This window comes from Rhinoderma darwinii, chromosome 3 (genome assembly GCF_050947455.1).
Source record: "Rhinoderma darwinii isolate aRhiDar2 chromosome 3, aRhiDar2.hap1, whole genome shotgun sequence".
NCBI lineage: Eukaryota > Metazoa > Chordata > Amphibia > Anura > Rhinodermatidae > Rhinoderma > Rhinoderma darwinii.
Window position 1 is genome coordinate 4,735,409 of NC_134689.1, and position 15,062 is coordinate 4,750,470.

Genomic DNA, 15,062 nt, shown 5'->3' on the forward strand with positions numbered 1-15,062 from the left:
ACGCCCAGAAAACTGCCCCCGCCTTTAGGACTGATTGCAGCCACAACAGCAGCAGAAAGAGAACTTATCCACAGGAGCGCAGGGAATGGCCACTGAGGGCGAGAGGATCAGTATGGAGGTGAGTAGACCAGTATGGAGGTGAGTTTACCAGTATGGAGGTGGTTAGACCAGTATGGAGGTGAATGGACCAGTATGGAGGTGAATGGACCAGTATGGAGGTGAATGGACCAGTATGGAGGGGAGTAGACCAGTATGGAGGGGAGTAGACCAGTATGGAGGGGAGTAGACCAGTATGGAGGGGGGTAGACCAGTATGGAGGGGATTAGACCAGTATGGAGGGGGGTAGACCAGTATGGAGGGGGGTAGACCAGTAGGGAGGTGAGTAGACCTGTAGGGAGGTGAGTAGACCAGTATGAAGGGGGGTAGACCAATATGAAGGGGGGTAGACCAATATGGAGGGGGGTAGACCAGTATGGAGGGGAGTAGACCAGTATGGAGGGGAGTAGACCAGTATGGAGGTGGGTAGACCAGTATGGAGGTGAGTAGACCAGTATGGAGGTGGGTAGACCAGTATGGAGGTGGGTAGACCAGTATGGATATGGGTACACTAGTATGGAGGCGAGTAGACCAGTATGGAGGTGGGTACACCAGTATGGAGGCGGGTACACCAGTAGGGAGGCGAGTCGACCAGTAGGGTGGCGAGTCGACCAGTAGGGAGGCGAGTCGACCAGTAGGGAGGCGGGTAGACCAGTAGGGAGGCGGGTAGACCAGTATGGAGGGGGGTAGATCAGTATGGAGGGGGGTAGACCAGTATGGAGGGGGGTAGACCAGTATGGAGGGGGGTAGATCAGTATGGAGGGGGGTAGACCAGTATGGAGGGGGGTAGACCAGTATGGAGGGGGGTAGACCAGTATGGAGGGGAGTCGACCAGTATGGAGGTGAGTCGACCAGTATGGAGGTGAGTCGACCAGTATGGAGGTGAGTCGACCAGTAGGGAGGTGGCGGTTCCTTCCTTCCCCCGGTATTTAGAAGACTGGTGTAGAATGTATCAGATCCCACATAAGGGTCACTGATTAGTTACATAATAACAAGACGTTCATCCAATCAAGGAGACCTGAGATGACTGGACCGTGATGGACAGACGGTCTCTCCCAAGTCCAAGAGTCACTGCAGGAGCTGAGGCCCAAGATGAGAGCAAAATAAACCCCATAACCAGGATCTAGTAATACCTCAGAGCCTCTAATCTAGCGCGCTCAGGTTTATAGGGGTTGAGGGATCCTACTGGACCTTCGAAATGACTTCCTTCTAGTCCAAAACCTCAAAAGAGGGGAAAAATTCCCAAGGTAAGTTTGAAGACTTTAGAAACCTTAGACCATCTAGTATATAAAGTCCTTGGCAGATAAGAAATCTAGGGCTCCAAGCTATGGACACTCCATTTTATGGAAAAGACACCCTCTTAATCCAAAAACTGTGACAAGTATCTCAAGACAAGGGGCTTCAGAGACTGCAAGACCTCATATAGGTTCTTATTTAGGACGTAGACTGGACTGGTGTAAAGTAAGTTCATCCCCCCCAAGTTATAAGAAGGGTCCTTGTGGCCAAGTCATAATACAGGGCCCTTTATATAGATTATAATTTTTTTTTAGGGCCCCTAGATCCAGATTCTCCAATGTAGAAAAATTACCTTCCTTTAGTCCAAAATTGAGAAGAGACAACTTAGGGTCACTCAACCAAGACCCTCAGTGATAATTCTGGGAATCTATAATCTATGGTCCTTAGATAGATAAGACTTGGGGTCCCTAGTCAAGAAGTCAAAAACTCCCAAGATCCGGGACATGACCATTTACTCCCTCAAATCCAAAAACTCTAAAGAAGGACCTAGAAGTTCCCAGAGAGAGACCCTTAGAGACAAGTTATAATTCTGGGCCTCTTATGAATGGTTCTTAGATAGATAAAAAAAAAAAAATTAGGGCTTCTAATCAAGAAACTAAAAACTCTCAGGGCCCGGGGTCAAGAAAATTTACTCTTCTAATCCAAAAACTCTAAAGAAGAACCTAAAAGTTTCTAGAGAAGGCTCACAGAAACAAGTGATAATGTAGGGTCTCTAATCTCGGGTCCTTACACAAAGAAGAGATTGGGGGCGCCATGTAGTCCAGTCTACAAACTAGAGACATGACTTTCGGGTTAGTTCAAAAACTCTTTGCTGAGACCAAAGTCGCTCGGAGACAAGTGATACCAAGATGTTGTGAAGAACAATCCTTGAAAAGATAAAACAGTCCTTGCTCCGGATACTTTGAGATTAAGAAATTACATTCCCACTATTTGTAATATCAGAAAGGGGCTATAGGAAAGTCCCATTGGAGCCAAGTTATGCTCTTGGGGGCCAGTCTAATGGAAAAAGTTGTCCAAAAGACCAAAGAGTCCATCAGAAAGGGCCCTCCGAGACGAGTGAACATTCATGGTCCTCTCACCGATGGTCCGTAGATACATGAGGTTCAGGGCCTTTAGCCCAAGACTATGAGGTAGAGATAGTCCCAAGACTAAAGTGGGATCTAAGAGGTCTAGAAGACATGACCTAGAATCCAAGGTCCTTTGAGAGAAAAGAGTCACCAGGCGCCAAGTTTAGGGTTGAGGGCTCAGGGATCCCACTTGGAATGTAGAATTCAGCCCCTTTTTGGAACACTTAGTGACTAAGGATTTTGTATGGGAAAAAGACCCTGGGAAATAAGAGACTTGTGTCAATTAGGTTGGGGAGGCTTCAGGGTAACAGGGACGAGGGCAATTCTGCTGTCGCTACGAGCGGGGAGGGTGGCACCTGTAGGTGAAAACACCTTGAGGCTTCAGCAGGTCAGGTGAAAGGCGGGTCACCACTCACTAGTAGTTTGCTTTACTGATCTTGTACTCCAGTCACAACCAAAGCTGCATTCAGAACTCCACTGGCTGCTACTTAGAATTTATGAGAGATATCAGTTTAGTGTCATCTTCTGTACAGACATTGAACCAATAGAGTTAATAGTGAGGTCCCAAAGTGAACCAGCAGAATTATGAATGCAGCTCTAGTTGTGAATGGAGTATGAGATGATCTATGATTTTGGAAGGATGAGGCCTGCAGCTTCTGCAGATATAGTCACAGCCATAATGTGTATTTATTTTGTTTTTTTGCTGATCCCTCCTCACTTTCCCTGGAATTTCCGAGTAACATTTCTGAGCAGAGAGAATTCCTAATTTTCCCCAGATGTTTGTGTCTGCGGATCGTCCATTCACCTAAAGATCCGACTTCTAGAGGATTCCTGTGACCTCAGCTCAACCCTCCCACCAAATGATGTCAATTATTGGGAAGTAGAGACCTCACCTCACAAACTATGGAGAAAATATAGAGCAAAAGCTTCATTCAGGAGATGCAGTCACTATAGACATGTTGGGAGTTGTAGTGTTCTCTGTATAAAGTATTATAGAATTATGTTATGATCATGTCCAGTGGTCGGGTCATGTTGGGGGTTGTAGTTGAGTATAATAGAACTGTACTATAACTATATCCAGTGGTCGGGTCATGTTGGGGGTTGTATTTGAGTATAAAAGAACTATACTATAGCTATATCCAGTGGTCGGGTCATGTTGGGGGTTGTAGTTGAGTATAATAGAACTGTACTATAGCTATATCCAGTGGTCGGGTCATGTTGGGGGTTGTAGTTGAGTATAATAGAACTGTACTATAGCTATATCCAGTGGTCGGGTCATGTTGGGGGTTGTAGTTGAGTATAATAGAACTGTACTATAGCTATATCCAGTGGTCGGGTCATGTTGGGGGTTGTAGTTGAGTATAATAGAACTGTACTATAGCTATATCCAGTGGTCGGGTCATGTTGGGGGTTGTAGTTGAGTATAATAGAACTGTACTATAGCTAAATCCAGTGGTCGGGTCATGTTGGGGGTTGTAGTTGAGTATAATAGAACTGTACTATAGCTATATCCAGTGGTCGGGTCATGTTGGGGGTTGTAGTTGAGTATAATAGAACTGTACTATAGCTATATCCAGTGGTCGGGATAATGTTGGGGGTTGTAGTTGAGTATAATAGAACTGTACTATAGCTATATCCAGTGGTCGGGTCATGTTGGGGGTTGTAGTTGAGTATAATAGAACTGTACTATAGCTATATCCAGTGGTCGGGATAATGTTGGGGGTTGTAGTTGAGTATAATAGAACTGTACTATAGCTATATCCAGTGGTCGGGTCATGTTGGGGGTTGTAGTTGAGTATAATAGAACTGTACTATAGCTATATCCAGTGGTCGGGTCATGTTGGGGGTTGTAGTGTTCTTCGTATAGAGTCTAACAGAATTGTATTATTGGCATGTTTAGTGGTAGGGTCATGTTGGGGGTTGTAGTGTTCTTCGTATAGATTATAACAGAATTGTATTATAGCTATATCCAGTGGTCGGGTCATGTTGGGGGTTGTAGTGTTCTTCGTATAGAGTATAATAGAATTGTATTGTTGGCATGTCTAGTGGTCGGGTCATGTTGGGGGTTGTAGTGTTTTTCGTATAGAGTATAATAGAATTGTATCATTGGCATGCCTAGTGGTCGGGTCATGTTTTCAGGTGTCGTTAGTGTAACCCTCCTGGTCCGCGTAGTCTAGAAGTTCAGTGGTGGATGCTCTGTGAAGGTGGCAACTGTGTCACTGGGGACGGTGGGCGCGATTTATCTCGGCACAGTATGGCACTCACTGGGCACTGTTTACCAAGGCATTATGTCAGCAAAGTATGGCGCTCCTGGGAAGGTTTCATACTATTCGGCACTTTATGACTACAAGGGCTAAGTATGGCACTTGCTGCACCGTCTGATACTATTTGGGCAATGTTTGGCATATGTGGACACACTATGGCACGATGCGGGTGCAGTATGGCACTATGCACGAGCAGTATTACAGTATTTATATGCTTGTATATAGGAGCAGTATTATAGTAGTTATATTCTTGTATATAGGGAGCAGTATTATAGTAGTTATATTCTTGTATATAGGAGCAGTATTACAGTATTTATATGCTTGTATATAGGAGCAGTATTATAGTAGTTATATTCTTGTATATAGGGAGCAGTATTATAGTAGTTATATTCTTGTATATAGGAGGCAGTATTATAGTAGTTATATTCTTGTATATAGGAGCAGTATTATAGTAGTTATATTCTTGTATATAGGGGCAGTATTATAGTAGTTATATTCTTGTATATAGGGGGCAGTATTATAGTAATTATATTGTATATAGGGGGCAGTATTATAGTAGTTATATTCTTGTATATAGGGGGCAGTATTATAGTAGTTATATTCTTGTATATAGGGGGCAGTATTATAGTAGTTATATTCTTGTATATAGGGGGCAGTATTATAGTAGTTATATTCTTGTATATAGGGGCAGTGTTATAGTAGTTATATTCTTGTATATAGGGAGCAGTATTATAGTAGTTATATTCTTGTATATAGGAGGCAGTATTATAGTAGTTATATTCTTGTATATAGGAGCAGTATTATAGTAGTTATATTCTTGTATATAGGAGCAGTATTATAGTAGTTATATTCTTGTATATAGGGGCAGTATTATAGTAGTTATATTCTTGTATATAGGAGCAGTATTATAGTAGTTATATTCTTGGATATAGGGGGCAGTATTATAGTAGTTATATTCTTGTATATAGGGGGCATTATTATAGTAGTTATAGACTTGTATATAGGAGGCAGCATTATAGTAGTTATATTCTTGTATATAGGAGCAGTATTATAGTAGTTATATTCTTGTATACAGGGAGCAGTATTATAGTAGTTATAGACTTGTATATAGGAGGCAGTATTATAGTAGTTATATTCTTGTATATAGGAGGCAGTATTAGGGCATGGCCACACGTGGCGGATTTCCTCCGCAACTGTCCGCATCAATGCCGCACCTAATCCGGGTTGCGGATTACGGCTGCGGATCTGCCCAAAATGTGCAGAAAATTGATGCGGACTAGCTGCTGCGGACTGCAGGAAAAGTGCTTCCCTTCTCCCTATCAGTGCAGGATAGAGAGAAGGGACAGCACTTTCCCTAGTGAAAGTAAAAGAATTTCATACTTACCGGCCGTTGTCTTGGTGACGCGTCCCTCCTTCGGCATCCAGCCCGACCTCCCTGGATGACGCAGCAGTCCATGTGACCGCTGCAGCCTGTGCTTGGCCTGTGATTGGCTGCAGCCGTCACTTAGACTGAAACGTCATCCCTGGAGGCCGGACTGGAGACAGAAGCAGGGAGTTCTCGGTAAGTATGAACTTATATTTTTTTACAGGTTGCTGTATATTGTGATCGGTAGTCACTGTCCCGGGTGCAGAAACAGTTACTGCCGATCGCTTAACTCTTTCAGCACCCTGGACAGTGACTATTTACTGACGTCTCCTAGCAACGCTCCCGTCATTACGGGAGCCCCATTGACTTCCTCAGTCTGGCTGTAGACCTAGAAATACATAGGTCCAGCCAGAATGAAGAAATGTCAAGTTAAAAAAGCAAGACGCATCCGCAGCACACATAACATGTGCATGACAGCTGCGGACTTCATTGCGGAAATTAGAATCTCCATTGAAGTCAATGGAGAAATTCCGCCATGAGTCCGCCACTGCTCCGCAACAGACAGAGCATGCTGCGGACACCAAATTCCGCTCCGCAGCCTATGCTCCGCAGCGGAATTTTACGCATCGTCTAAACGAACACTGCTAAATTAAAGTGGAAGTCAATGGAGAAACGGCTCCGCTGCGGATTAACGCTGCGGAGTGTCCGCAGCGGAATTTAAGTGAAATTCCGCCACGTGTGAACCCTGCCTTATAGTAGTTATATTCTTGTATATAGGAGCAGTATTATAGTAGTTATATTCTTGTATATAGGGGGCAGTATTATAGTAGTTATATTCTTGTATATAGGAGCAGTATTATAGTAGTTATATTCTTGTATATAGGGGGCAGTATTATAGTAGTTATATTCTTGTATATAGGAGCAGTATTATAGTAGTTATATTCTTGTATATAGGGGGCAGTATTATAGTAGTTATATTCTTGTATATATGAGCTGTATTATAGTAGTTATATTCTTGTATATAGGGAGCAGTATTATAGTAGTTATATTCTTGTATATAGGAGCAGTATTATAGTAGTTATATTCTTGTATATAGGGAGCAGTATTATAGTAGTTATATTCTTGTATATAGGAGGCAGTATTATAGTCGTTATATTCTTGTATATAGGAGCAGTATTATAGTAGTTAAATTCTTGTATATAGGGGGCAGTATTATAGTAGTTCTATTCTTGTATATAGGGGGCAGTATTATAGTAGTTATATTCTTGTATATAGGAGCAGTATTATAGTAGTTATATTCTTGTATATAGGGGGCAGTATTATAGTAGTTATATTCTTGTATATAGGGGGAGTATTATAGTAGTTATATTCTTGTATATAGGGGCAGTATTATAGTAGTTATATTCTTTGTATATAGGGGCAGTATTATAGTAGTTATATTCTTGTATATAGTAGCAGTATTATAGTAGTTATATTCTTGTATATAGGGGGCAGTATTATAGTAGTTATATACTTGTATATAGGGGCAGTATTATAGTAGTTATATTCTTGTATATAGGGGGCAGTATTATAGTAGTTATATTCTTGTATATAGGGGCAGTATTATAGTAGTTATATTCTTGAATATAGGAGAAGTATTATAGTAGTTATATTCTTGTATATAGGGGGCAGTATTATAGTAGTTATATTATTGTATATAGGGCAGTATTATAGTAGTTATATTCTTGTATATAGGAGAAGTATTATAGTAGTTATATTCTTGTATATAGGAGCAGTATTATATAGGGGGCAGTATTATAGTAGTTATATTCTTGTATATAGGAGCAGTATTATAGTAGTTATATTCTTGTATATAGGGGACAGTATTATAGTAGTTATTTTCTTGACTATAGGAGCAGTATTATAGTAGTTATATTCTTGTATATAGGGGGCAGTATTATAGTAGTTATATTATTATATATAGGGGCAGTATTATAGTAGTTATATTCTTGTATATAGGAGCAGTATTATAGTAGTTATATTCTTGTATATAGGAGCAGTATTATAGTAGTTATATTCTTGTATATAGGGGACAGTATTATAGTAGTTATTTTCTTGACTATAGGAGCAGTATTATAGTAGTTATATTCTTGTATATAGGGGGCAGTATTATAGTAGTTATATTATTATATATAGGGGCAGTATTATAGTAATTATATTCTTGTATATAGGAGCAGTATTATAGTAGTTATATTCTTGTATATAGGAGCAGTATTATAGTAGTTATATTCTTGTATATAGGGGGCAGTATTAGAGTAGTTATATTCTTGTATATAGGAGCAGTATTATAGTAGTTATATTCTTGTATATAGGGGGCAGTATTATAGTAGTTATATACTTGTATATAGGGGCAGTATTATAGGAGTTATATTCTTGTATATAGGGGGCAGTATTATAGTAGTTATATTCTTGTATATAGGGGCAGTATTATAGCAGTTATATTCTTGTATATAGGGAGCAGTATTATAGTAGTTATATTCTTGTATATAGGGGCAGTATTATAGTAGTTATATTCTTGAATATAGGAGCAGTATTATAGTAGTTACATTCTTGTATATAGGGGGCAGTATTATAGTAGTTATATTATTATATATAGGGGCAGTATTATAGTAGTTATATTCTTGTATATAGGAGAAGTATTATAGTAGTTATATTCTTGTATATAGGAGCAGTATTATAGTAGTTATATTCTTGTATATAGGGGGCAGTATTATAGTCGTTATATTCTTGTATATAGGAGCAGTATTATAGTAGTTATATTCTTGTATATAGGGGACAGTATTATAGTAGTTATTTTCTTGACTATAGGAGCAGTATTATAGTAGACATATTCTTGCTTATAGGGGGCAGTATTATAGTAGTTATATTATTATATATAGGGGCAGTATTATAGTAGTTATATTCTTGTATATAGGAGCAGTATTATAGTAGTTATATTCTTGTATATAGGAGCAGTATTATAGTAGTTATATTCTTGTATATAGGGGCAGTATTATAGTAGTTATATTCTTGTATATAGGAGCAGTATTATAGTAGTTATATTCTTGTATATAGGGGACAGTATTATAGTAGTTATTTTCTTGTATATAGGAGCAGTATTATAGTAGTTATATTCTTGTATATAGGGGGAGTATTATAGTAGTTATATTCTTGTATATAGGGGCAGTATTATAGTAGTTATATTCTTTGTATATAGGGGCAGTATTATAGTAGTTATATTCTTGTATATAGGAGCAGTATTATAGTAGTTATATTCTTGTATATAGGAGCAGTATTATAGTAGTTATATTCTTGTATATAGGGGGCTGTATTATAGTAGTTCTATTCTTGTATATAGGGGGCAGTATTATAGTAGTTATATTCTTGTATATAGGAGCAGTATTATAGTAGTTATATTCTTGTATATAGGGGGAGTATTATAGTAGTTATATTCTTGTATATAGGGGCAGTATTATAGTAGTTATATTCTTGTATATAGGAGCAGTATTGTAGTACTTATATTCTTGTATATTGGGGCAGTATTATAGTAGTTATATTCTTGTATATAGGGGCAGTATTATAGTAGTTATATTCTTGTATATAGGGGCAGTATTATAGTAGTTATATTCTTGTATATAGGCGCAGTATTATAGTAGTTATATTCTTTTTATATAGGGGCAGTATTACAGTAGTTATATTCTTGTATATAGGGGCAGTATTAGGGCGGGTTCACACATGGCGGATTTTCACTTAAATTCCGCTGCGGACACTCCGCAGCGTTAATCCGCAGCGGAGCCGTTTCTCCATTGACTTTCACTTTAATTTAGCAGTGTTCGTTTACACGATGCGTACAATTCCGCTACGGAGCATAGGCTGCGGAGCGGAATTTGGTGTCCGCAGCATGCTCTGTCTGTTGCGGAGCAGTGGCGGACTGGTTGCGGACTCATGGCGGAATTTCTCCATTGACTTCAATGGAGATTCTAAGTTCCGCAATGAAGTCCGCAGCTGTCATGCACATGTTATGTGTGGTGCGGAGCGTATTGGTTTTTTAACATGACATTTCTTCATTCTGGCTGGACCTATGTATTTCTAGGTCTACAGCCAGACTGAGGAAGTCAATGGGGCTCCCGTAATGACGGGAGCGTTGCTAGGAGACGTCAGTAAATAGTCACTGTCCAGGGTGCTGAAAGAGTTAAGCGATCGGCAGTAACTGTTTCTGCACCCGGGACAGTGACTACCGATCCCAATATACATGTATCTGTAAAAAAACATATAAGTTCATACTTACCGAGAACTCCCTGTTTCTGTCTCCAGTCCGGCCTCCCAGGATGACGTTTCAGTGTAAGTGACGGCTGCAGCCAATCACAGGCCAAGCACAGGCTGCAGCGGTCACATGGACTGGCGCGTCATCCAGGGAGGTCGGGCTGGATGCCGAAGGAGGGACGCGTCATCAAGACAACGGGCGGTAAGTATGAATTTCTTTTACTTTCACTAGGGAAAGTGCTGTCCCTTCTCTCTATCCTGCACTGATAGGGAGAAGAGAAGCACTTTTCCCGCAGTCCGCAGCAGCTAGTCCGCATCAATTTTCTGCACATTTTGTGCAGATCCGCAGCCGTAATCCGCAACCCGGATTAGGTGCGGCATTGATGCGGACAGTTGCGGAGGAATTCCGCCATGTGTGGTCATGCCCTTATAGTAGTTGTATTCTTGTATATAGGGGGCAGTATTATAGTAGTTGTATTCTTGTATATAGGGGGCAGTATTATAGTAGTTATATTCTTGTACATAGGGGGCAGTATTATAGTCGTTATATTCTTGTATATAGGGGCAGTATTATAGTAGTTATATTCTTGTATATAGGAGCAGTATTATAGTAGTTATATTCTTGTATATAGGGGCAGTATTATAGTAGTTATATTCTTGTATATAGGGGGCACTATTATAGTAGTTATATTCTTGTATATAGGGGGCAGCATTATAGTAGTTATATTCTTGTATATAGGGGGCACTATTATAGTAGTTATATTCTTGTATATAGGGGCAGCATTATAGTAGTTATATTCTTGTATATAGGAGCAGTATTATAGTAGTTATATTCTTGTATATAGGGGCAGTATTATAGTAGTTATATTCTTGTATATAGGGGCAGTATTATAGTAGTTATATTCTTGTATATAGGGGGCAGTATTATAGTAGATATATTCTTGTATATAGGAGCAGTATTATAGTAGTTATATTCTTGTATATAGGGGCAGTATTATAGTAGTTATATTCTTGTATATAGGGGGCAGTATTATAGTAGTTATATTCTTGTATATAGGGGCAGTATTATAGTAGTTATATTCTTTTATATAGGAGGTAGTATTATAGTAGTTATATTCTTGTATATAGGGGCAGTATTATAGTAGTTATATTCTTGTATATAGGGGCAGTATTATAGTAGTTATATTCTTGTATATAGGGGGCAGTATTATAGTAGATATATTCTTGTATATAGGAGCAGTATTATAGTAGTTATATTCTTGTATATAGGGGCAGTATTATAGTAGTTATATTCTTGTATATAGGGGGCAGTATTATAGTAGTTATATTCTTGTATATAGGGGCAGTATTATAGTAGTTATATTCTTTTATATAGGAGGTAGTATTATAGTGGATATATTCTTGTATATAGGGAGCAGTATTATAGTAGTTATATTCTTGTATATAGGGGGCAGTATTATAGTGGATATATTCTTGTATATAGGGGCAGTTTTATAGTAGTTATATTCTTGTATATAGGGGCAGTATTATAGTAGTTGTATTCTTGTATATAGGGGGCAATATTATAGTAGTTATATTCTTGTATATAGGGGACAGTATTATAGTAGTTATATTCTTGTATATAGGGGCAGTATAATAGTAGTTATATTCTTGTATATAGGGGCCAGTATTATAGTAGTTATATTCTTGTATATAGGGGCAGTATTATAGTAGTTATATTCTTGTATATAGGGGGCAGTATTATAGTAGTTATATTCTTGTATATAGGGGCAGTGTTATAGTAGTTATATTCTTGTATATAGGGAGCAGTATTATAGTAGTTATATTCTTGTATATAGGGGCAGTATTATAGTAGTTATATTCTTGTATATAGGGGCAGTATTATAGTAGTTATATTCTTGTATATAGGGGCAGTATTATAGTAGTTATATTCTTGTATATAGGGGGCAGTATTATAGTAGATATATTCTTGTATATAGGAGCAGTATTATAGTAGTTATATTCTTGTATATAGGGGCAGTATTATAGTAGTTATATTCTTGTATATAGGGGGCAGTATTATAGTAGTTATATTCTTGTATATAGGGGCAGTATTATAGTAGTTATATTCTTTTATATAGGAGGTAGTATTATAGTAGTTATATTCTTGTATATAGGGGCAGTATTATAGTAGTTATATTCTTGTATATAGGGGCAGTATTATAGTAGTTATATTCTTGTATATAGGGGGCAGTATTATAGTAGATATATTCTTGTATATAGGAGCAGTATTATAGTAGTTATATTCTTGTATATAGGGGCAGTATTATAGTAGTTATATTCTTGTATATAGGGGGCAGTATTATAGTAGTTATATTCTTGTATATAGGGGCAGTATTATAGTAGTTATATTCTTTTATATAGGAGGTAGTATTATAGTGGATATATTCTTGTATATAGGGAGCAGTATTATAGTAGTTATATTCTTGTATATAGGGGGCAGTATTATAGTGGATATATTCTTGTATATAGGGGCAGTTTTATAGTAGTTATATTCTTGTATATAGGGGCAGTATTATAGTAGTTGTATTCTTGTATATAGGGGGCAATATTATAGTAGTTATATTCTTGTATATAGGGGACAGTATTATAGTAGTTATATTCTTGTATATAGGGGCAGTATAATAGTAGTTATATTCTTGTATATAGGGGCCAGTATTATAGTAGTTATATTCTTGTATATAGGGGCAGTATTATAGTAGTTATATTCTTGTATATAGAGGGCAGTATTATAGTAGTTATATTCTTGTATATAGGAGGCAGTATTATAGTAATTATATTCTTGTATATAGGAGCAGTATTATAGTAGTTATATTCTTGTATATAGGAGCAGTGTTATAGTAGTAGTTATATTCTTGTATATAGGGAGCAGTATTATAGTAGTTATATTCTTGTATATAGGGGGCAGTATTATAGTAGTTATATTCTTGTATATAGGAGGTAGTATTATAGTAGTTATATTCTTGTATATAGGAGGTAGTATTATAGTAGTTATATTCTTGTATATAGGAGGTAGTATTATAGTAGTTATATTCTTGTATATAGGAGGTAGTATTATAGTAGTTATATTCTTGTATATAGGGGCAGTATTATAGTAGTTATATTCTTGTATATAGGGGCAGTATTATAGTAGTTATATTCTTGTATATAGGGGCAGTATTATAGTAGTTATATTGTTGTATATAGGAGGTAGTATTATAGTAGTTATATTCCTGTATATAGGAGCAGTATTATAGTAATTATATTCTTGTATATAGGGGCAGTATTATAGTAGTTATATTCTTGTATATAGGGGGCAGTATTATAGTAGTTATATTCTTGTATATAGGAGCAGTAATATAGTAGTTATATTCTTGTATATAGGGGGCAGAATTATAGTAGTTATATTCTTGTATATAGGGGGCACTATTATAGTAGTTATATTCTTGTATATAGGGGCAGCATTATAGTAGTTATATTCTTGTATATAGGGGGCACTATTATAGTAGTTATATTCTTGTATATAGGGGCAGCATTATAGTAGTTATATTCTTGTATATAGGAGCAGTATTATAGTAGTTATATTCTTGTATATAGGGGCAGTATTATAGTAGTTATATTCTTGTATATAGGGGCAGTATTATAGTAGTTATATTCTTGTATATAGGGGGCAGTATTATAGTAGATATATTCTTGTATATAGGAGCAGTATTATAGTAGTTATATTCTTGTATATAGGGGCAGTATTATAGTAGTTATATTCTTGTATATAGAGGGCAGTATTATAGTAGTTATATTCTTGTATATAGGGGCAGTATTATAGTAGTTATATTCTTTTATATAGGAGGTAGTATTATAGTAGTTATATTCTTGTATATAGGGGGCACTATTATAGTAGTTATATTCTTGTATATAGGAGCAGTATTATAGTGGATATATTCTTGTATATAGGGAGCAGTATTATAGTAGTTATATTCTTGTATATAGGGGGCAGTATTATAGTGGATATATTCTTGTATATAGGGGCAGTTTTATAGTAGTTATATTCTTGTATATAGGGGCAGTATTATAGTAGTTATATTCTTGTATATAGGGGGGCAGTATTATAGTAGTTATATTCTTGTATATAGGGGGCAATATTATAGTAGTTATATTCTTGTATATAGGGGACAGTATTATAGTAGTTATATTCTTGTATATAGGTGGCAGTATTATAGTAGTTATATTCTTGTATATAGGAGCAGTATTATAGTAGTTATATTCTTGTATATAGGGGGCAGTATAATAGTAGTTATATTCTTGTATATAGGGGCCAGTATTATAGTAGTTATATTCTTGTATATAGGGGCAGTATTATAGTAGTTATATTCTTGTATATAGAGGGCAGTATTATAGTAGTTATATTCTTGTATATAGGGGCAGTATTATAGTAGTTATATTCTTGTATATAGGGGCAGTATTATAGTAGTTATATTCTTGTATATAGGAGGCAGTATTATAGTAGTTATATTCTTGTATATAGGGGGCAGTATTATAGTAGTTATATTCTCATATAGAGGGGCAGTATTATAGTAGTTATATTCTTGTATATAGGGGCAGTATTATAGTAGTTATATTCTTGTATATAGGGGCAGTATTATAGTAGTTATATTCTTGTATATAGGGGGCAGTAAT

General features: G+C 37.0%; 1 protein-coding gene across 2 annotated transcripts in view; it reads left to right on the top strand.

Annotated features, from left to right (window-relative positions):
• NINJ2 (ninjurin 2) overlaps positions 1-15,062 on the top strand; it is a 33,378-nt gene continuing 18,316 nt past the window's right edge. Inside the window, exon 1 of one of the 2 annotated variants that reach the window (XM_075859786.1) lies at positions 1-118. In XM_075859786.1, coding sequence (XP_075715901.1) covers positions 86-118 — 33 coding nt within the window. In that variant the 5' untranslated portion in view covers positions 1-85. Of the gene's footprint in view, positions 119-631; positions 639-15,062 lie in introns of those variants that run through there. The other variant, XM_075859787.1, reaches the window with a different exon arrangement.